This window comes from Spermophilus citellus (genome assembly GCF_964194105.1).
Source record: "Spermophilus citellus genome assembly, chromosome: 1".
NCBI classification, from domain to species: Eukaryota; Metazoa; Chordata; class Mammalia; order Rodentia; family Sciuridae; genus Spermophilus; species Spermophilus citellus.
The window spans coordinates 32,068,126-32,091,766 of NC_138182.1; the positions used below are offsets into that span (position 1 = coordinate 32,068,126).

At 39.6% G+C, this 23,641-nt stretch overlaps 1 protein-coding gene across 2 annotated transcripts in view; it reads right to left on the reverse strand.

Annotated features, from left to right (window-relative positions):
* Positions 1 to 23,641, reverse strand: part of DCLK1 (doublecortin like kinase 1) — a 342,359-nt gene that overhangs the window by 96,496 nt on the left and 222,222 nt on the right. For both annotated transcript variants that reach the window (XM_081291475.1, XM_081291476.1), the window contains exon 5: positions 8,145 to 8,261. In XM_081291475.1, coding sequence (XP_081147601.1) covers positions 8,145 to 8,261 — 117 coding nt within the window. The remainder of the gene's footprint in view (positions 1 to 8,144; positions 8,262 to 23,641) is intronic.

Sequence of the window (23,641 nt, forward strand, 5' to 3'; positions counted from 1 at the left end):
TGATTCCTGTCTTCCTCTGGCCTCACAACCAGTTAAATTTCTGGTTTCATTTCCCTTTTGAAGTCTCCCCCATTCCTAATGTTTCAATTCTGTCCTGATAACTTCTTTCCAGGATGACTGCTGGGGCCTCCTAGGGTTATCCTGGCCCCTCATATGGAACCATCCTTTCTAATATGGTGCCATTGTTCCTAAAACTCAATTGTGATTTATCAAGCTCTTGATAAAAATCCCCTTTCACCTCCTAATATGCCTTCACAGCCCTGTGCACTCTGACAAGCAGACTATCACCATGTTCTTCAGCCCTTTCCTAGAATTCTATTACTTATTTTATTGGATTAATAACTGTTCCCTAATACATCATATATTTTCATGGGTTTGTGCCTTATCTCAAAAAGGGAATGTTCTCCTAGCCCTTCTTATTCTGGCAGAATTCTTCTAGTACCAATGTATAAGTCCTTGTCTCTTAGAAGTTGTTTTTTTTTTTGTTGTTTTTTTTTTTTTACCCTATTAATGAGATTGAACCCTTTCTTCCTCTGGGCTTTCATGTCATTTACCACACAATTACATAAAGTGCTGTATATGTTTGTCTCCCAATTAGAATACAAGCAACTTTAAAGGCAAGGACTGTGGTTTAATTATCTCTGTATCCTTGGGGCCTAATACAGGCCTGAAACACGGCAGACACTCAGGAAATGTCTAATTAACCTGGGGCATCAACAGTAGGGAGTTATAAAAGAGGCTGATGTAGGCTGTTGTTCCCAAGTAAACAGTAAGTCAAGATAATGGTTCAAAGCTTTGAAGAGTATGTTTGAGCATCTTTCTGGGGTCAGTACTAGGGGGAGCTGATGGGTGAAAAGACAGAAAATGGACAAAGGGATGGGTTCTATATGCAGCAAGAAATTCCCCAAATTCAAGAGATGAATCACCAGCCTCTTGATTTTTCTTGGTGTATATTGTTTTCAACGATTCCTTTGGAGCCTCAAAGCAGAAGAGATCCTCCATGGAACAAATAAACCTGAAATCTGCACTAAAGGAAAAGACTGAACTAAAGATTAATAACTAGCAATCTGCCTTTGAAGGCATTTGATAGAAATCAAAAGAATTTGACAAATTGGACTAGTGAGCTGATTAAAATTCTCTTCACTTCCCCAGCTTTGATTCTTGTCTTATCTGCATATGTTGCATAAAATATTTTATATAACCATAAAAAAGTAAAATTTGAATAGCATAAATAAAAAGACTTAAGAATTTCCTGAGTCACATACAAAAAGTTGCTTCCTGGGGAGTATGGAATGGGGTTTCAATGGTAGAAGTTCACGAAAGGTATCCAGTTTTTCTCTCTTACATATGCTCACTCTTGCATTTCCCAGTACCCAGCATTGATGATCCATGGCGGGTTCTCAGTGAGTACCGAATAAATCAATGATTGTTGCTATGAGTATCTCTCAAGACTACTTTGTCATCCTAGATATTCTTTCAATCATCTCTAGACTACTTATAACGCCTAATATAATGTGAATACTATAGAAAGAGTTGTTATACTGTATTATTTAGGGAATCATGGCAGGAAAAAATGTCTCTCCATGATCAGCACTGACACAATATTTTTTTCATGAATATCTTTGATATTCATATGAAGTTGTGGAGTTAATAGAAATAGAATCTGCAGGTACAGAAAGCAACTGTGCATTAGACTATGTGCTCTTGAAGGGAAAGAAAGTGCATTAGTTCATGCTCAAATCGATGGGTGCAAGACAGCATGGAGGGCTTAATTATGCTTGCTATTATTTCTATAGATTGAGATTCTAGATTGAGGATGTCATTTGTTATGGTTTGAGTGCAAGGTGACTCCCAAAAGCTCACATGTGAGAAAAGAGAAGGTTTAGAGGAGAATGATTGGGTTAAGACAGGCTTAACCCAATCAGTGAACTGATACCCGGATGGGATTAACTGAGTGGTAGCTTAAGGCAGGTAGGGTGTGGCTGGAGGAGGTGGGTCATTAGGGGCATGCTTTTGGGGAATACATTTTGCATCTAGTGAGTAGAGTCTCTCTTTGTTTCCTGATCATCATGTGAGCTGCTTCCCTCCATCACACTCTTCCACCATGTTGTTCTGCCTCACCTCAGGCCCCGAGGAATGGAGCCTATTGTCTATGGATTGAGACCTCTGAAACCGTGAGCCCCCAAATAAAGTTTTCCACTTCTATAATTATTGTTGTCAGATCTTTTAGTCACAGCAATGAAAAAAGCTGACTAAAACATTATTCTATGAGAAGTTGGCAATGTATCGAAACACAATAAAACTCCAAAACAAAACAAAGCAAAATTCCCAAAGTTCTAAAAGATCCAAGAAAAGGTCAAAATTTTGAAATATGTAAGTTTTAAGGAGGACTGAGCAATAAAATTTCAAGACAGGGACACATGGTTTTCTTATACTTTTCACATGAAGAAAACAATGTAAAAGAAAATTCAAACTTTGTTGGTCTTTATTGAAATCAAATTAATGCATATTCTATTGTTATTTTTGGAGATATTTTGTTATAACTTTTCTATACAGGTAAAGGGATTTGCTTTAAATAATTTCCTTTTAAATTACGTATTTTATAAGATGTCTGTGTTTCAAGGAAACACATGTTTAAAGAGTTAACCCATATTAAACATACTTTATGATGCTCTTATATATTCTTGTTTCTTTAAGAAGTAACTAAAAACCATTTTTCCAGTTTCTCAGTGATTCTGTATTCAAAGTCCAAGTCCTGAGGGTTTGATATTCTTTTGGGTGTTGTTAAAGTTTCTGGTTTCTCTTTCTTCTAGTTCCATTTTCATTCTTTGGGCCCCTTCTGTAATAGAGACTAATAATAATTCAACAGCTATGTGAGTTATGTTATCTATAAATTATTTTGGGGGCCTTGACCTCTGTGCTTCTTGAGAGTAGGGGCTCCTTCCTTTCATCTCTGCATCATTAGCACCTGCAAATGCTCCATGCCGGCAAACCTGAGACTGATATTTATGAATGTGTAAATGAACACCTTACATGCATAAATCACTTTTAACTTCTTTGAGTCCTGAGAAGAGAAATGAGTAAGGATAGAAGGAAGATTTATAGAGGATTCTTGTTCTTGTTCTAACCCGACCTACAAAGGCAAGTTTCTGTCCACCACTGACAAAGTTGGGGCAAATCATTCACCTTTCTGGGAAGCTAGTACTAGAAGACTAATATTTAGGCTTTTGTGGTAAGGTATTATGATGTTATCAATTCAAAATAAGATACTAGAGTAGCTATATCCTGGCAATTAAAACTCCTATAAGTGGAGCAAAGATGCAGGTATCAAATACGGCCAGCTTGTAGCTAGAGTGCCATGAGCCCCAGGTACCAGCCTTGTGCTGCTGCTCAACTCTGACTGTCCAGAGCTCTGGACTCAGCCCTGCCTCTGCTTCCTAATTTCTACACACAAATAACAATAGCTTGTCACATTTGTTGAGAGATGGTTGGGAGGATCACAAAAGATCAAAGAAATTAAAGTCCTATGTACACTCTGCTGTTTCATTTAAATCTAAATTAACCATATGCTATGGTTCAGACAAGTGTCTCTTGAAGGCCCACATGAGGAAGGCTTGGTCCCCAGCCTATGGTGCTATTGGGAGGTGACAGAGCCTTTAGGAGGGGCCTAGTGGGAGGAAGTCAGGTCACGGGAGGCATACTCAAAGAGGATTGCAGGATATTGATCTCTCTCTTTCTTTGCTTCCTGGCTGCCATGAGATAAGCAGCTTCCTCTGGCATGCACTCCCATCATGATATACTGCCTTGCCACAGGTCCAGAAGAAATGAGGTCAACCAATCATGAACTGAAATCTCAAAAATTGTGAGCCAAAATAAACCTTTCCCCCTTTCAGTTGATTATCTCAGGTATTTTGTTATAGTAACAGAAATCTAATAGCTAACACACTCTATGATTGTTAACAGGAGCATGACCCTAACATTAAACAAATGTTAACTTTAAAAAAATATATTTTTAGTTGTAAATGGACACAAGATCTTTGTTTATTAATTTACTTTTATGTGGTGCTGAGGATTGAACCCAGTACTTCACATGTGCAAGGTAAGCGCTCTACCACTGAGCTACAGCCCCAGCTCCAAATGTTAACTTTTTAATTTGCCCCAATTTCTAAATAATGTAGGAAGATGCATTTTGGAAGTTAAAATTTAAAAAACTGAAGTAGAAATTATTTCTAATTTTAGATTAATGTTTAAGGAGAAAAAAAAACAAAGACTATTTAATGTTCAAAAGCCAGATTCATAGTGGTAACTGAGTATGGGGTAATATCAATATTTCTCAGATATTAGAATAAAATCATTTACTGGCTGGGGTTGTGGCTCAGTGGTAAAGCACTCACCAAGCATGTACGAGGCCCTGGGTTAGATCCTCAGCACCACACAAAAATAAATAAATAAATAAATAAAATATATTGTGTCCAACTACAATTTAAAAATAAATATTTAAAAATAAAATAAAATCATTCACATTCTAGTCCCTATGATTTATGAAAAGCACCAAACTGGTTATTTTAAGAAAACTGATGTAATTAATATAGACATAATTTAGTGCCCTTTGCCCTGGTTTCAAGTCACACAGGTGAGGAGGAATGGGAGGCCTGGGCCAGAGCAGTGCAGGAGCCCAAAGGAGGGCTTCCCTGACATACTGCAGCTCTGCTTGCCCCCATGAGAATGGCAGCACCACTAGAATTCCTAAACTCTGGGCTCAGATTCCCCAGAAATGGAGTGGTCATGAGGTCATTGGCATAGTTCACACATTAGTGACTGGAAAGTCATCCAGAGGAAGGTGGTAATACTTGAAAGCAAGTCAGAATAAAGGGATAATCACTGCAAGTCAGAATAAAGTGATAATCTTTGCTTATTAAGAGCTGGAAATAACTGCATATTGTAACCAGAAAATGGCTGTGTGTCATCTCTTCTAAGTCAAAATGCAGGAAATTGAAAATTTCATATACATAAAAGGCTCCCTCCCATTAAACAAATCACCTTTGGTACCATATAATTTATTTTTAACTAAAAGCTAATTTTAAAGAACATATTGATTTAAAAAAATGGATTTGGATTTCATTTTCTTTATGGAAATAATACCTGGCCTGGCTTACCTATCACAAATTCCAAATTAATCTCTGGTTAAATCAACTAGGTTTTAACTAGAGTTGAAAAGGGCTTCAAGCAAACAATAGAAAATAGAAATACTTGTTCAAAGCACCCTGCTGATTTTGAAGTAATGTGTCTACCTACCTTATGCTTCCAAGAGAAATAATTACAAATGTTGGCAGTAACAGATACAAATTACATTTAATTATATTTGCCTACCTGTTTTTTTGAGTTTGCACAATTATTTTTGGTAAGTGAATATAAATCTAGAGATGCCAAATGGTAACTATGTTATCTGTTAATTCTAAGTTGAAATTATTGCCTATGTTCATAATTATCTTTTAAGATTTGATTTGTGAATTTGTTCTTCAACATGTGCATAACATTGCCCACCATCCCTTTTTTGGACTTACAGAGACCAAAACAAACAAAAACGGAAAAGGAAAAACATGTCCCAGCAGTATCAAATTCCTATAATTGTTAGCAACAGAAACAATAATTAAGAGATATAATTCATAATGATTATCTTGAAATATCTATAAGGTAAAGACATAAGAATTAGGCTCATCGCTCTCATTATCAGCTGTCCCTCCTTCTGAAATTTTTTATTAGGATTAATGCTGTGAAGAAGGAGAGTAGAAAGATTAAGTAAAATCTGTCAAAGTCTAAGGTAGTTTGAATTGGGGACTAATTTTGTCTTTTAATTTTGATTTTTTTTTTTTTTAATTTGCAGTGTTGGGGACTGAACCCAGGGCCTGTGCATGCAAGGTAAGCACTCCATCACTGAGCTACCCTCCAGTCCAATGGTGATTATTTTTAATAGTATGGATGACATTTCAGTATGTGTGGAAGGTCTTTCTTCTTCACCTTCGCTCATGATTGCACTAAATAACTAAAATTTTTGTGGCAATAGTCTGTCTAGGCTTGTGATCTCTTTCTCCTTTACTGCTCCATGAGATTCATCCCATAGCCAGGTTTGGTTAGAGGAAATAAAGAAGTTCTTTGATGAAAGCCTCACTTTAAACTTGTCAGTCAGTCCATGGACCTGATAAGACTTCCAGGGGAGTAACATACAGCAATCCTAGAAGCACACTGTCATTTTGTGGAGTGTGTTTAGGGTACCTCTCTTGAAAGGAGGGACTTCTCCCAAAATGCCAGGGAAGGGATGGTTTTCAGACAGATTTCCTTCTTCTAGTTGGTGTCTAATTCTCAGGCCATTGTAAGGAGGTGGAAGAAGTCAACCTTTGATGCTCTCCTCTGCTCACTGCTCTATTGATCTATTCTTCAGAGTATCTAGAGCTCTGCTGTTGAGTGACAGGGGCTAGAGATAGACATGGCTACTTAGCGACAAGTGGAAATATAGAAAGTCATTTCTGCAAGGCCAATGAGTTAAGATGAACATGCCATATCTTTTCCTCTGGGTTATCCAGAATTAAATGAATTTCTGTATTCATTTCCTTTCTGTTACTCATAATCTAGTGGCTCTCAAATTTGGGCAAGCATCAGAATCAACTTGGAGAGCTTTGGAAACCCAAACATCCTGATGGCCAGCTCCAGAGTTTCTGATTCAAGCAGGTCTGCTGAAGGGATCAAGGCCTGGCATGGCTGACCCATGTTTAGGTGGTAGTGATGCTTCTAGACTGAGAACCACTGTTTCTTGAAATGTGGTCCATGCATCAGAATTACCTTGAGACTTTCTAAAGCACATGTTCATGAGGGAGCAGGGGGTCAGGATGACAAATTTTACCCAGCTCCCAAGTGACTCTCATGAACTCTAAAATTTGAGTCTTACTACCTTTCCCCTTAGTAAGGACTTATTTTAGGGTTTCATTCAACCAAGATGAGTTATGTCATTAAGTTCTCTGCTCACCTCTAAACTCAGTGGCAAACACAATGCATCTCAAGTGCCAGCCACGTTCTGAGACTTCTTCCCTGACTAGCTATGATGTAGGCCATGTTGTGGGAAGGGGCCAGTGGTCACCCATCATTGCTATCCTTGGAGTGAGTGTCAATGGAGAAAGTGGTCTTTGGAGAACTGATAGAAAACAGCAGGAATAGGAAAAGCTCCAAGGGGAAGGTGACTCTTAGAGAACCCAATTGGGCAGGGTGGTCTAGCTGTCCAGTCTATTAGGAGTTCCTTCCTATACAGCCCCAGCCTAGAGCTTTTTACACTCTCTCCCTGGGCTATGCTGTTGAATAAAGGAAGGACTCCACGTCAGACCTAAATATCTTTGGAGATATTTTAAGAGCTTTCCTAGCTCTCATGAAATCAGATAATAACTATTTTGTGGTCTGCATCATCTAATAATTCCCATTCAACAATTCAAATCATTTAATAAATAACTCCCTTCCACAGTGAAACAGACCTTAAACTTGAGACCAAAACACAACGCCTTTTAATGGATTCACGTCAGTTTTAAGACCTAAGAAGGTAAAGGCAGGCCTGAGATGCTCATCCTGTGCACAGGCTCACTCTTACACCATACCTGGCCCACAGCCAGACCGCCAGCCAGGGTCACTACAGTGTTGGTCCCTGCTCCACTCTCTCATTTTAGGTGCTTTTAGCTCCACAGTCGTGAAAGAAAACTGAGACCACGGTCAAAAGTGTGTTACACACAGGTTCAGCAAAGAAAAATTGGAAACCCTTCATAAGCCAGCCCTCCAAGCAGAATAAATGCCATAACAGAAATTTCTAGACCCTGAAAGATTAGCTTCTGTGGTTGAAATGATAAAAATCAGTGGTGTACTTTCATTTGTGGGTAAATCTGGGTTTCCTGAGTCTCACTGAGTACATTTTTCCAAGCTCAATGTTTTTTTTCCTTACAGCCAACATGCTAGACTCTGGTAAATCTGTTCAGCCACTCTAACATGTTCTAAAATTATAAACCGGAATCCACACCATCTTAAAAACCTCACGCTCTGGCTTCACACACCCTCTGCTCCTCATGCATCCGAAATAAGGCAATTGCTTGCAGTCTCCTCTGCTACTTTACCTGAGCTGGTGGAGGCAGGGGATTTGCTGCGCCGGGAAGGTCCTGGGCTCTTGGTGGTGCTCCTGCGGGATGATGAAGCTATTTTGGTGTAAGAAGTGGACTTCACCACACGACATTCTGGGGAAAGAACAACAACCGCACATCAGGATTGGGTCACCACACACATGCCATCTTGAAATACACAATAAGCTTGGATGCAGAAATATACACTCTCAGTCATACCTCCTGCCAGCCCAGTGCTTGGCCATGCCAATGGAACCAGGAAAACAACCAGTAAGAACAAGGTGGACTTCTTAGACGTGGAAGTCAGTAATACTTCAAACCTCTTGCTTACCCTCTGTACAACAAGATTATGGATTCACTGGAAGTAATAGGCTGATAAAGGGGTGCTTTCATTGGGTTTCTCTCCACCCACCTTTGAGCTGCCTGTGTATGTGTATCACTTGTAGGATAAATTATTTACTTTTTTTCCAAGAAAAATTTTAGAAGAAAGCAAAATCTCATAAACCAAGAAATGTGATGGAAGCTTCTACCCTACATGATGGGTTCAAGTTTACTGTTCTGGGGGGGGGGTTCTCATAGGATCATGGTGGGTCTTTACCGTGTGTGGGTAACAGCACAGTTGCTCATAGAGGTAGCACTGGAGAACAGGTGCTGTTGTTCTGCTAAAGGAATCATGTGCACCTGTGTCTCCCCATGACGCTGCTGCAGAGCTCACTTTATGTCTATAAAATCATCTTGGACTGAGGATAAGAAACAACTACTTAGGGCTGGGGATGTGGCACAAGCGGTAGCGCGCTCGCCTGGCATGCGTGTGGCCCGGGTTCGATCCTCAGCACCACATATCAACAAAGATGTTGTGTCCGCCGAGAACTAAAAATAATAAATATTAGAAACAACTACTTTCATTAGATTTCAATCCTCAGTGTTTGTGTTCACCAAATTCAATGCTAAGTATCCTGAACAGCAAAGAACTTTGTATTTCTCTCTTAGTACGATTCACTGATAAACTTTGCTGTATAAATCCAGGCATCTTATTCTCAAGAAATCACTTAATAATTACAAAATATTTATTAGCTTATAATGATAATCGATGTTCATTATAGATAGAAAAATACCAAGGATATTTTAGAAAACACCCCAAATACTCCACAACCGAGTAATACTCTTTTGCAGGAGGGGAGTACACAAACCTTGAGAAAATTTCCTACTCATTTGTATATTTAAACAACATTGGATTTAATCTGTACACATTCATCTCTCACCAGCCCTTTTTCATACTACAATATCTTGTGAACATTGTCACTCTGTCATTTAATGGCTGCCAAGCATTTCATTGCCTGGGGTACCATAATTAACCAAATTGCTACCATTGGACATTTAACCTTCTTACAATATTTACTATCATAATTACTCAGTAACACTCTTTATACATGAATGGGCAGTTAATTGATTATTTCCTTAGGATAGATTTGGTTCCCTGATACTTGAAACTAGAAACGAAGGGCACATTATGGGTGCTCAAAAACATCTGCTGAATGCTATAGGTTCGGTGGGTTGCAAGAGGAGCACTTTTTAAAAGCTCTTTACAAATTATCCTCCAGAAAGTACTTGATCCAAATCATACTTTCACTACAGCATGAATGACCACTTGCCTGACTCCTCACTGATGTTAGGTGTTATCTTTCTAAAGAAAATTTTTATGTATGTGTGTGTGTGAATTTTTAAACAAATATAAACCTTCATTGCTTAAAATCTGAATTGGTTTGATTGCCAGTAATATTCTACATTTTTTCCCACATGCGTATTAGCCATTCGTATTTCTCCTTTTGCAATTACTTATTCATGTTCTTTGTGCATTTGCAGTTGAGATGTTCTTTTTTCTAATTGGTTCATAAGAATGTGTTCTACATTAAAATTTTATCCCTTAGTCTATTATGTTATAAATATTTATCTTTGTAGGTAGTTGTTTAAACAGGCCAGCCTTTTGAATGTGGTATTCTTTTTAAGTATAGCAGTTTAAAACTATAGTTTATTAACTTTTCCATTGTGCATTTTTAACCATTTTATGTTTTAGTAACCAAGGACTCTCAATTCCCAATCCACTGCTGATGTCCGACTTAATCTTTGAAGTCCATGCAATTTTTCATTTTCTAAGTTCAAAACATGTTTCTTTTCCTTATCCACGCTGTTGAATAAAATAGTTCATATTGTTTAGTAAAAAAAGAATGGAAGACTTGAATAGGAGATAGGACAAAGAGAAAAAGCCCCATGAATTGAATTGAACTGGGGCAAAAAGAAGAGGAAGAATTTCATGAAGGAGGTGGAGGAAAAAAAGAGGGAAAGGGGAAATTCTGCCTTTAGATTTTAGTATTTGTGGTTTCCTCTGCTTTTCCTCATAGCCAAAAGCAGGGAAAAATAAACTAAGGCATTACCACACTTACCCAGATTTCCCCAACAGTCATTTGGGCCACTGTGGCCATTTTGGCCCACCCAGGTAGCCTTGCCAGGAGATTTCATTTCTTAAAGAATAAGAAGGATCATATAGTGGATCCATTTCTAGTTTTTTGAGGAATCTCCATACTGCTTTCCAGAGTGGTTGTTACTAGTTAATCTGCAGTCCCACCAGCAATGTTTGAGTACACCTTTCTGCTCACATCCTCACCAGCATTTATTACTGTTTGTGTTCTTGAAAATTGCCCTTCTAACTGGAGCTAGATAAAATCTTAGTGGAGTTTTGCTAGATTTCCCTAATTGCTAGAGACGTTGAACATTTTTATCATATAGTTGCTGACCATTTGTTTTTCTTCTTTTGAGAAATGTTATCCAAGAGAACTAAACTCAGTATTCTATAGGGATAGAGCCATCTCAATGTGTATTGCAGCACAATTCACGACAGCCAAACTATAATCAACTCAGATGCCCACCAACAGATGAAGGGATTAAGAATTCTTAAACAATAGAGTTTAACTTAGCCACGAAGAAGAATGAAATTATGGCATTTACCGGTAAATGGATGGAAATGGGAACATAATGCTAAGTAAAATAAACCAGTCTCAGAAAATCAAGGTCAAATGTTTTCTCTCATGTGGCAACTGGAGCAAAATAAAGGATAGAAGGATAGAAAGTCAAATCATAAAGATCTAAGAAAAATCAGTAAAGTAGAAGGAGACTGAGAGCAAGAGTGGAGGGCTGGAAAAGGGGAGGAAATGAGAAATGAATTTTTATATATCATGTTATGTGCATATATAAATATACCACAAGGAATTTAACCTTCATATATAATTAGAAATAATCAATCAAAATAAATAAATAGATGAGTGAAAAGAAGATCAGTAGAGCAGAGGAAGTAGAATGAGAGAAGGGAGAAGGGGAGGGAAAAGTGGAGGGACATGAAATAAAATCCAATCCCATGCATGTTCAAATTTATTGAGATGAACCAAATGACTACATATAACTATAATACTGCAAAAAAAGGAGAATAAAAGTCACATACAGGGGCATATTGGCAGAAATTTAAAGATGAATAGCCAAGAAAGAATTAATAATGCAGAAGCTATGATCAGAAACCCCAGGACCATCCACATGGAACAATAATGCCTACAGATGTGTCCATGAGATTTTAATTCAGAAAGCAGAGCTCTGGAACATGTGAAGGTGACCTTGAATTACCTCAAGACACTTTCCTGACAACACATCCTGGGGTTTGTGTGACATTCTGGATATTTGATCAGCCTTTTGGCATTATGTTAAAAACCAAACTGAATGGCCATAATGGGGCCCATCCATAGACATGCTTCTGGTTACATTTTCATCAAATGCCCACCATGTGCCAGGCACTGAGAGCTGCAGGCAGATGCAGAACAATTCAAAATTAGAACCTGAAACATACACCACCTGGTAGTGGTGCACAGAGTCTCTCTGGGTGGGTGTGAGTGCCAGCAAGCCCTCTTTTTTGCTAATTTTTATTTCATAAGCCTCACATTTGAAAAATGTTGGTTAGTGTAATGAATTGTTCTTAAGTAACAATATAGTTTCTCATATTAAATAAAAATGAAGACAATAACAAGGGCAAGATGACCAGAAGATTTTGTCTCAGGTCACGGATATTTAGAGGTCACATAAATTTAAAAATAAATAATTTAAAAAGACCAGTGTCTGGTTAGTGGGAATGAGTAGTTAAAACAGAAAGGTACCGGATGGCTCCCATTGTTAATAACAGTCATCTCTGGACTGCAACATGAGTTAAGAAGTTGATTTTAGGGTTTATCTCATAGTCACAGGTGCCAGATTGCTAGTTACAGCCAGGGCTCTAGATCAGCATAGTAAAACCAATCTTGCCACACTAAGTTAGTATTTTCTAACTACCAGAAGGATACTAGTAATTGTAGTCAGGAAGCTCAGGCTGCATTAGCAGAGCAAATGTAGGTATTTCATTAGATTTCTGAAGGATTGAAAAGGACTTGGGGGCTCATGCTGTGCCTCTATTACAACCGTGGCTTCTTTTGAACTTAGTTTTCATCATACTATTAATCGATCATCATTACTCATTTATTAGTCTGCCTCCCACTCCCTCTGTCCATAAGGTACCAACTAGTGCCTGGAATATTAACAAGTTTGGGACAGCTGCTCAGTAAATGTTAGTCTGAATTGCTATTGGCCCTATTACTATGTGTGAACTCTTGAGCATTCACTGAATGAATCCAATCTTTCACTTTAATGATGAGGAAACTGAGTCTCAGAAAGGCTAAATGACTTGCATTAGAATCTATGTCCCATGAGCTGGTGGCTTTCTCCTTACCCCAACAGCTGAGGTTGTGGCCTAAACATGCCGTTCCACGTGAATAAAGTCTGAGACATTTCTATCAGTGTCCATGGTCAGAGGCCGATGAGTGGGTGGTGGTGGACCATGGCAAGGATGGAAAACATCGATTTCTCATATCAACAGTCAATTAAAAATGAAAGATGCTGAAACTAAACTTTCTATCAGGATGTGCATTGGATCAGAGAAAAAGAAACAATGAACACTCTTTCAGAAGTGGAGCTATAATGAAGTAATCACTTGGGGGATCATGGAGTCTGAAAGATAATTACAAATATTACAAATCTTGTACCACTTGCCTTCAGGGTAAGAGTGAGGCTTCATGATTCATATTAGGGATTAGTAAAATTCTGAAAGTCTTGGGATGAATAACAGCAGCAGAAACAACACAGAATTATAGTAACCACTGTTTCCCTACCCTGGGGTCAACATGAACCCAGTTAAAAAAAGATATTGCAGCACCAAGTCATAAATTAGAAGGGAAAAAAGAGCTCCTCTGTCTTTCTTTTCTATTACAGTTTAGATTTTAAGTATTTTAATTAATTTAAGTGGAAATTATATTTTGTAATGATGAATATGCAGAGAAGAAAAACAAATGCTGAATTACTTTGGAGAGAATGCCAAAATCTTTGCCAGCTGAAAACCACAATTTAGAGACGCTGCAAACAATATGACTTAAATGGCCAGTAAATAGAGAGCTTTTGTGTTCACACAAAGGATATTTTCACTGCCTCCAGCAAGGAAGAAAGTGGTACTTCTCTTACAGGGGTGGGTGTCTGCCTTTGGGGGCAATCACTCCTTCATTCTGATAGTTTTGTCACCCTTAAATTTTATTGACTAATTCTCTTGGAGGGCTGCATTTTCTTTGGCTGTGGAGATACTGGATAGCACAGATACTTCTTAAGAAAGACAATACTGAAAGACCATAGTAAGGTGCTTGTGGGAAGCTTCTGGACTTCTAAAGATCTCAGCCTACCCAAAGTACAGCTCTCAGTATCTGCAGGTTTTTGGTTCCATGGACCCCCATGGATACCCAAATCCATGGATACTCATGTCCCTTATAAGAAAGGGCACAGTATTTACATATAATCTATACACATTCTCCTATATACTTCAAATCATCTTTAGATTTACTTATAATATTGAAGATACTGTGATATGTAAATAGTTGTTATGTTACATTTTTTTAGGGAATAAATATGAGGAAAAAGAAGTCTCTATGCTTAGTGTAGATGCAAATTTTTTTCCAATTAGTTTTGATACATGGATGGTTGAATCTGGTCCTCGATTGGTTGGCGAAACTCATGGATGGAAAACTGACCATATAGGGCTCTGGTGTGAATGAGTGACCCTCCAAAGGTCTATGTATTAACGATTTGGTCCCCAGAATGGAACTATTGGGAGGAGGTGGAAGAAGGTCTTTAGGTCACTGGGGACATGCCCTTGAAAGGGATTGGGGGATTCTGGTGCTATCTTCTGTCTCTGCTTCTTGGCTTGAGATATAAGCAGTTGGCTCTACCATGTACACCTGTTATGATGTGCTGCCCTTATCTGAGGTCCAAAGCAATGGGACTGCCCAATCTTGTACTGGAACCACCAGAACTGTGTCTTCGTAAGTTAATCACCTCTGATATTTCTTTGTAACTCAGAGCTGACTCATACATATAGGAAATCATACTAAACACACGAATTGTTTCTTTGGTGACTGAACCTTCCATAAGAAGCAAAGCAGGCAAGGAAGATATGGTTAAATCTATGTTTTAGAAAGTATCTTCATAGCTCTTTGAGGTGAAAGTAATATTTTCCTTATGGTCTGTACTAACATTAGCTTTACAGATGTTCTAGGGATTTGGTCAGATGAAAATTAAAACATTTCCCATCTTCAGACAGGCCACTCAAGAAATGGGCATTCTGTGATGGACAGATTTAGAGAGACAACCCAGATGGTGATGTATAGGGAGGAGGAGGAACATATTCTTTGGCTACGTTCCCGGTGGCATGAGAACCTCCATTTAGGCAGATCCTTCCCCCACTCAGAAACAGTTGGTAGGTAGGCTGAAGTGCTACAGAAGGTGATGAGGAATAAAAATGATTATAGAATTCTACTGCAGGCACCAGCATCTTACCTGAGTACACAGCATTCAGGCCTCCAAAGGGGCCCACTTGTACCTTTTGGAGAATCTTGAACAAGACAAAGGTTTTTAGACTGGGTTTTTAGACAACCTTGGTGATATGCTGCGTGCTGACTAGGAAATGCTCCTTAAATAAGAATTTTTTTAAACTTCTCTAATCTCTTTTTAAACAAGCCAGAAAAAACCACCCTGTCTATCAGAGGCTTCTCAATTTGTCTATTCCATACTCAGCTATTCTGAGCTGTTAAGGAGATGGTTCAAGTCCATCCAGAAGAATTCATTAGGAAAAGTCAAAATGCTTTGTGCTTTCTACCCTATCCTGATTACAAAGGCAAGCTTCCTCTTAATTTGGCAAAGGTACAAAGCCTCCAAATGGAACCATATTCCCCTCTGTCACTACGTGCAAGAGAGTCAGGAAGCACATTTGGTTCTGGAGACTTTTTATAAAAATGGCACAAACTCAATGACAAAAAGAGAGAACTGGCAATTCTGGCTCTCCTTACTCCAAAAGTTGCCCTTACATGTTCATATTCTCTGAGTCAGAAGGCACCCTTGAGACTATCAAGGTTATCAGTGATTACCGAGTCCAATCTCTCCTGGGTTCAGAATAGTCTCTCCTCCTGTCTCCATAAGCAATTGCCCTGCTCCCCTTGAGCATCTCTAGTGCCTGGTGGACTTGCCACTTCCTATTTCATGGATTTTTTGGAGCTTCCTCTACCCTTGATTAGTCCCCAGCTTGCCTGTGTGGGTGAGCTGAACAGAGCATTCCTGGTATAATTGATGACTAAAGTTCTCTTCCTATAGAAATACAATGATTTTCACACTCCACAGAGGCATTATGGCAAACGTAGGCTCTTTGCAGGAAGGGTCCGTGTGCCCCTTCCCAGCTTCTAGCAAAGACAGGCCTGTCCTATGTTGGTACTCCACCTGGTTTCTCAGTCAGCCCTAACACAACACCAAGACTCCCCATTGCTACTGCCTGTGAGGTTTGGAACAAGTGCCGCTACCCTAAGCTCCATATGTAGCATGTCTGGGAATAAAAGCAATCAAAATCAAGACATTTTAAAACACAGCTCTTTAAAAGGGAGGTCTGGAGCAGACTGAGTTGGAAGTAAAGGAATCAATCAGAGTGGTTTAACAGGAGAGTAAAGCCCCCCAAACTGAGATTTTAAAAGCACCTTCTAAAAATACTGGCACGTGTGTCTAAACCAGCACCTCAACCAGCCCAGCACAGCTTTCAGAACACCAGCTAAGCACTCCAGCTGGCGCCCACGTGTCTCCGCACCACGTGGCTCCTGCGCACTGGCTGGGAGCTGATAAGTTACATAACATCTGCAGAAGGCTTTGTGGCATTGGCATTTTCTGTATTGACATCTCAAGATCACTACTCAGATCTACTATTTTTGATATCATGAGTGATTTTCCTTTCTGAATACTTTCCTTTTCCCTAGCAGTCACAAAAGAGAAAAGTTAATTTTCTCCTACATAATAGTCCAGAGGTGCATGAGGATCCTGAGCGGGTAGATGGTTTTGCTCCAAGAGACTGCCTGGTTACCCAGGATCCTACTCTTATTTATGTCATCCACATGGTCCCAGTTGGCTTCTCTGGCCATGCCTGAGTTTCAACCTTAGGGGAAAGTAGATAAAGAGGAGGCCTCTAATACCAGGCAAGAAAAGCTGCCTTGTTCCTTGTTCTACTAGATCTTCATTTTCTGAAATTGATGCTATCCTTGCTGTGCTTTCCTTCCTCCCACATGTTAAAAACACTGCATAGTGCTAGTTACTAGTAGCACCCTGGGCCTCTATCCACTGCATACGAGTAGCATCTTAGCTGTGATGACCATAAATGTCCTCACACATGGCCAACCCCTTTGCTATGAAAACCACCCAGGAAGGTAACATATATTTGAAGTCAGATTTATAACTGAAGTCAAACTGGTAACAATCCAGGAAGCTAAACAAATTTCCCCTGGTGGGGAAATAGTGCTACTGATCGTGAACCAATGCTGGATGTCTTCATTAGGCAAATACTTTCCTATGGAGCCCTCAATTATTTTTTTTTAAATATTTTTTCAGTTGTCAATGGACATTTATTTTATTTATTTATATGTGGTGCTAAGAATCAAACCCAGGGCCTCACACATGCTAAGCAAGTGTTCTACCACTGAGCCAAAACCCAAGCCCTTAGTTCTTCCTTGACGGTCTTAATGAGGCCACCATCCTGGACCGCTAAACAATGCATTTCCCACATTCTTTCTGCAGGTTTGGCCAACAAGAATTGATAGTTTCAAGGGGATGCAATTTGCAATGTTGAAGATCTTCAATAGTCTGTTATGATGGGGATTGGCATCCACTGCTTTACCCATCCCTGAGATCATAGGAGCATGGGGCCTTGAAATACTGAAGGTTTCTAAGTTTGGAGGTGGAGGAGATCATGGGGGCAAAGGGTAGAGAAAGATGACGTCCACTCCATGCTGCGCAAGCCTGAGCATTGCAGAAGTGCTAGGATCAGCTTCACTCTCAGACAAGACTTTTTCATTCCAGATGCCAGCTGACTTCTGCAATGACCCCAAAAACAGTACTCCCAGGCCTTTTTGGATGCATGCCAGCACCCACACAGGAGATTTTTTTCTTACCTATTGAGTCATGGGGATTTGTAACCTTACTCATTAAGTCTGGCAGAACTGCTTCAGAACAAGAGTCATGTGCCCTTTGTCTCCTGGCAACTCAGGATCTTGCCCTTCTGAATATGAAATACAAGTCTGTTGTTTGTTTTCCCCATAAAAACCCAACCACAGTAGTACATATGTCCCAGAGAGCAGCCATTATTTTCTCTGCCACTGTCCTCAGCGGTTCACTCAGGGCCAGCTGCCTTTCCATTGGCTGATGCAGCTTTTCCAACAGTTTTCTTCATCTTTTGGAAGGTACATCAGTTACTATAATTGAGTAGCCCCTCCTGGGTGGCTCTGAGCTTCTTCTCATAAAAAAGTCCTGCACATCTTCAGTGAAATGTTTGAACAAATCACAGATGCCCAGGGCCTTTCTTCCCAAAGGGTCATGTATTCCACATCATTCAGGCCAACTGCAGTGCTTTCTTAGTCTTCACTGAAGTCAGAGCACCGAGTGACGGAAGACACAGATGGAAAATGGCCAGCTCATATTAAAAAACAGAACTTTGACCCACAATCTGCGGCAACCTGCCAGGAAATCAACCCCTTTGCTATGATAACCACCCAGAAAGGTAGCATATTTGAAGTCAGATTTATAACTGAAGTCAGACTGGTAACAATCCAGGAAGCTAACAATAGCTCCTGTAACAATCAGTCTCAAATGGCTGGGACCTGATGAGCAACTAAGAGTTCCATTTTGTCCCCACCTCCAAGTTGGGACCAACCAGAAAAGCCATGTATGCACCCTAACCAATCCCAAAGGATGCCCCACTCCTAGACAGCCTGCCGGCAGCCTCCCCATACCATAACTTCCACTAGGGCACAGCTAAGCTTTCCCTTTCTTCCTCTACAAAGCCTTCTTATGTTCTGACTGCCTTTAAGTCTTTGAAAATACTGATGACTGACTCCCTGCTGTAGTAAATGCTGGATAAATAGCCTTAACTCTTGTCCCTTGGTTGATCTTCATGTATTTCCACAATACACATGGCTCTCCCACAGCTGTGATTGGAGCATGGGGTACCATGGTGCAGGAAATCTCTTTTGCACTCATACCTTGGATTCCTTATGCTCATGTTTTTGTGCCACCTTGGCACAAAATAAATAAGTATATCATCTTTCTGGAAATAAGCATATCATCTTTCTGCCAATTTTTCCTCTAGCACTGGGACAGACATCATTTCTTCAGCTGAGACAAAATAAAGTAGCCAACTTGAATTGAAGGGCACAGTGCATGAAACAGACTTTCCTTTACCCACTAGACTTAACGACAATGGTGCAGAAGGGAAAGAAGGCTGATGGAGGAAAGAACAGGTGAACATCACCAATCTATACTCACTTCAGGCCTGAACTCTGTGGATAGACCAATGTGCATAATGATGCAAGCCATCTGAATTTCTCTTCCCTCTCTCTCACTTTCTTTCTGTCTCCTTAACAAAGTGCATGCATTAGTTTCTTGTGGCTGCCGTAACAAATCACCACAAACTTGGTGGCTTAAAATGACTGGAATTTATTTGCTCAGAACTCTAAAGGCCAGAAGTATAAAATCTAGGTGTCAGCTAGTCCACTGGATCTCCAAAGGTACAAGGGAAGCTCCTGTGTCTTATCTGCTCTTATGGCTCCAGGGATTCTTTGGCTTGTGGCTGCATCACTCAAGCCTCTGCCTCCATATTCACATGGACTTCTCTGTGTATCTGTGTCAACTCCTTTTGCTTCTCTCTTAAGTGGAGAATTGTGATAACATATCGAACCTACCTGGATAATCCAAGGTCATCTCTTCACATCTCAAGATCCTTATTTATATCTGCAATGATCCTTTTACTAAATAAGGTAACATTTACAGGTTGATATCTTTTGGTGGTGGTTATATAATAGACTACAGCATAAAAAACATAACTTTTGTCCAACCATTTTTGAAAATTTTTGTCAAGAAGTATGTTGTTACTCCATATCCTAGAACTTTTGTAGGACTCCTTATTGTTCTTTTGGAATATCCTTAGCAAAGCCTACGGTGTTAAGTTGTTTTCGTTTTTTTAAATGTGTTAAGTATCCTCCCACTTCCAGGCAGCAGAACATTAATTTTCCTGCACAAGGAACACTTTCTCCCTACTACTACCTTACTTGGCAAACTTCTGCTCCTACTTCCATGTTCAACTTAAATGTATTCCTTTTGTAAATATCTCCCAAGTCTCTGCAGTTTTAGGTGCTGTGATACAGTAGTAAATCAGTAGACAAGGTTATCTGCTGTCATAGAATCTATCTAAAGGAGAATATGGACCTTAAACAAACAAAAACTGGAATAAGAGCTGTTTTTTTAAGTGTTTTGCCAAGAATTAAAAGGATGTTGTAAGAGGGGATGGCTAAGTGAGTGGTTTCTCTACACTGGTGGTTACAGAAGGTCTCTTGGCAGAGAGGACGTTGAAGTTAAGCTCCAGATCCAGGAAGAAGCCAGTCATGAGTAAATGAGAGAAAAGAGGGGAAGGCAGGGGTCAGATTGAGACAGAACTGTGAAGATCAAATGGGGGGCTGGCCTTTTACTCTAAGTCAGATGTGAAGTTATAGAACGGGTTTAAGCAAAGGCGGTGGTATGATCTAACTCATGCTCCAAGAGATCCCTCTGGACACTGTGGGAGATTTCAAAGGGGCTCATTGCAGGGTGGCGCCATGGTCTTGGGTGGAGGTAAACAGAAGTGGATGGAAGAAAATGACTTGGGATTTGATGAGGGGATGGAGTCCACACAGCTTGAGGATGGGGATTGGCATAGGATAGTTCCAACATTCATGCCCTTTGTCAATTGTACTGGTGAGACCTGTTGAGAGGCCTGACAGTGAAGTAGCTTCCTGTGCCCACATGAAAGAGAGATTGAGTCTCCCACACCTACACGCTTCCTGCAGGATAGAGGACAGCCTTTTAAAAATGCAGGTTCCTTGCTCTTCCTTGTACCTCCTGAATTTGAATCACTGGAGGTGAGATGTGAAACATTTAAAAAAAAATCAAAACCCCAAAGGATCCCAATGATGTGCTTCTGCAGACCAGAAAGAATCTGTCATTCTCTGGTTTATGGATAAAGAACATTTTGAAAGGGAATTCAGAGTTTGAATTAATTGTGCATTGTGGCATTTGGGGAAAAAAAGTACCGTTAAAGTATGAGGAGATAAATTAACAATACTAATCAGTCTTGAAAAGAGCTACAGATATCTGTCCTATTTCTGATTTCATCCCAACCCCCAAATCTGGAAAACCAATAAACTATCATCCTGATACCCAGCCAAAAGTAGACTTTGGAATAAGTTGCCTTATTTACAGACAACTCACAGATACTTGGTTTTCATTAGCTATAAGATGGGAAGGACCTGAAAGATAGATAAGAAATAAATAAACTAAGCAAGAACTGTGAAGAAACCTATAAGAATTTCTCCTAGAGAAAAGAAAAGGAAACAAATAAGAACAAAAAAGAACATAAAGTATGAGCTGAAATAATATTTGATAGCTCTTTCCTGGGGCAAAGCCCCATTTGGCTGATTCTATCTCCCTACTTATGCAAAACAGAAAAAAGACCAAAGAAGATATTTGGTCCAGGGACCTTGAAGCTCAGGTACCTAGTATAGGCTCAAGTGGATCAAGGACCAGGTGGGCAGGAAGGGGTTCCCTGGAAGAGGTAAATGGTCTGGAGTTTTGACAGCATACGGTTACGGTGGTTGAGAACTCCAGGTATATCATTCACAAAGGATAATTGCTTTTTAAATTATCCTCTCTCCATTTAATGAGACGATGACTAGTTATAGTTTGGATAACAATTGGGTCCATTCCTCTTCCATTAATATAATCCCAGGTTCTGTGCTGTCCAGTAGTTTGGGCCATTCTGGTTGGGAAAGCTCTCTAGCATCTTGCTGCTTGTGTGGTCCATGGACCAGTAGCATCAGCAACACCTGGGAACTTGACAAGTCTCAGGTCCCATTCCAGACCTGCTGAATCAGAATACATAATGTACTTCATGTTCATGTTAAGGCCTGAGAAGAAATGCTCTAGAACTATGGAGGGGGCCCTTATATTAGTGGTAACCCAATATTAAAGTGAATAAGGATGGTTTGTGGAAGCATGTGAAGAAACAACAAACAGATCCTGGACCTAGTCCCCAGAGATCACAATCTGATAGGCCGGGCATCTGGCTCTTAATGAGGCTGATGATTCTGGAATTTAAGAAATAACTTGAGAAGCAGCACCATAGATGTTAATAAATAAAAATTTGAAACTCTAGAAGGGATTACAGAGTTAAAGATCTTATCTAGAGAACAGTATTTTATGGTAGGATTTCCAGACTTCCCTGTTGATAAATATCACTTGGAGATTACTGATAAATACTGAACTTCCCAAGTCCTTTCCCAGATGTCATGATGCTGTGGGTCTGGAAATTGATATTTTAAATAATACCTTGGCTGACTCTGGGAGTAAGGGAGATTTGGGAGAATTGCTTTACTGGAACATACACATTCAAGGCAATTCTATGGGTCAGTTAGGAAGGACACCATACATGGTGGGCCTGTCTTCTTCAGGTAACACCAGGTCAATGAAAACAAAAGGACCAGGTTCTTGTGGGAGGAAGTGCTTATGTATAAAAGAAATTTCCAAAAAAGATACATGTTCTCATCCAGATGTTCTGGGAAGAGGACATAAAACTTGATTAAGAACAGAGGTTGTCCATCAGGAAAGGTATTTGTGTTTAAAGATAAGAAAACCTGGCCTTATCTCAAGAAAGGATTTCCAAATCAGAGTCTGCATGGGGTACATCAGACTTTATGGTAATTGCTTTCTTTTCTTGAGGTAAAGACAAGATTGGGGAAGAAAATTCTCCAACCAAAACCATCTTTGAGCCTGAACTCATCTCAAGGAATCATATCATGGAGGAAAAATTTTAAAAAAAATTCAATTTGGAAGCCAAGAACAAAACCCTAACTATAAGACCAGGAATAAATAAACATTCAGATTCTTGTGCAGAAGAAAATAATTAGAGTGTGATCACAAACAACAAGCTGAAGTTATATGGTTATAAAGTGATAGAGGGATGCTACAGAATTCTGAAGTAAATCTACACTGAAGCAAAGTCTTGTTGGTATAGGATTTAATTAATGCTGCAGTCTGGCTGGGCACAAAATCAAGAGCCACTCAAACAGGAACAAACTTTATTTTTGAAACTGCCACCAATGCCCCGTATGCTCCCGGCAAGACTGCCGACCGACCCACGCGGTGTTCTCCTGGACCCCCACAGAAAGTCCCTCCTCCGGAATTCCCTCCTACCACACTTCCCCAACCAATGGGAACTCTCCAGGAGTCCCGTAGCAGGCCCAGGTGGACAGCAGGAGTCCAATATCCATATGAATGCAGGTCTTAACATAATCATATCATCTCAATGGCTTGCTGGCGTCACCTTTCAACCAAAAATGCCATGCATCATACTACTTGGCTATGGCTCTTAGCAAATTAAGAGTTTAGCTTCGAAGAATAGGGACAAGCATAGAGATTGGTAAACTCACCTATTTCAGGGAAGAGAGGTATACAAATGTTTTTGGCAGAACACAATAAATGAGGAACTGAATTAGGCATACTCTACCTAATGCCTTCAAAGTTATATTTTTTCTCTATATAATTCAGTCTTCAGGTTTGTGACCCCAAGATATAGAAATGAAAATAATCAGAGATTTATAAAGGAAAAGCAATGAGAAACTCATAATTCTATGGTGCATATTAGTCAAATTTTGAATGTATTTTGTGATTACTTTTCTATCATAAATAATTATGATGATAAAGGGGCTCTGTACCTAAAAGAACAGTACCACCCAAAGGAAGGAATTAAAATTGTAGCAGTAGTTCTGTTAGTC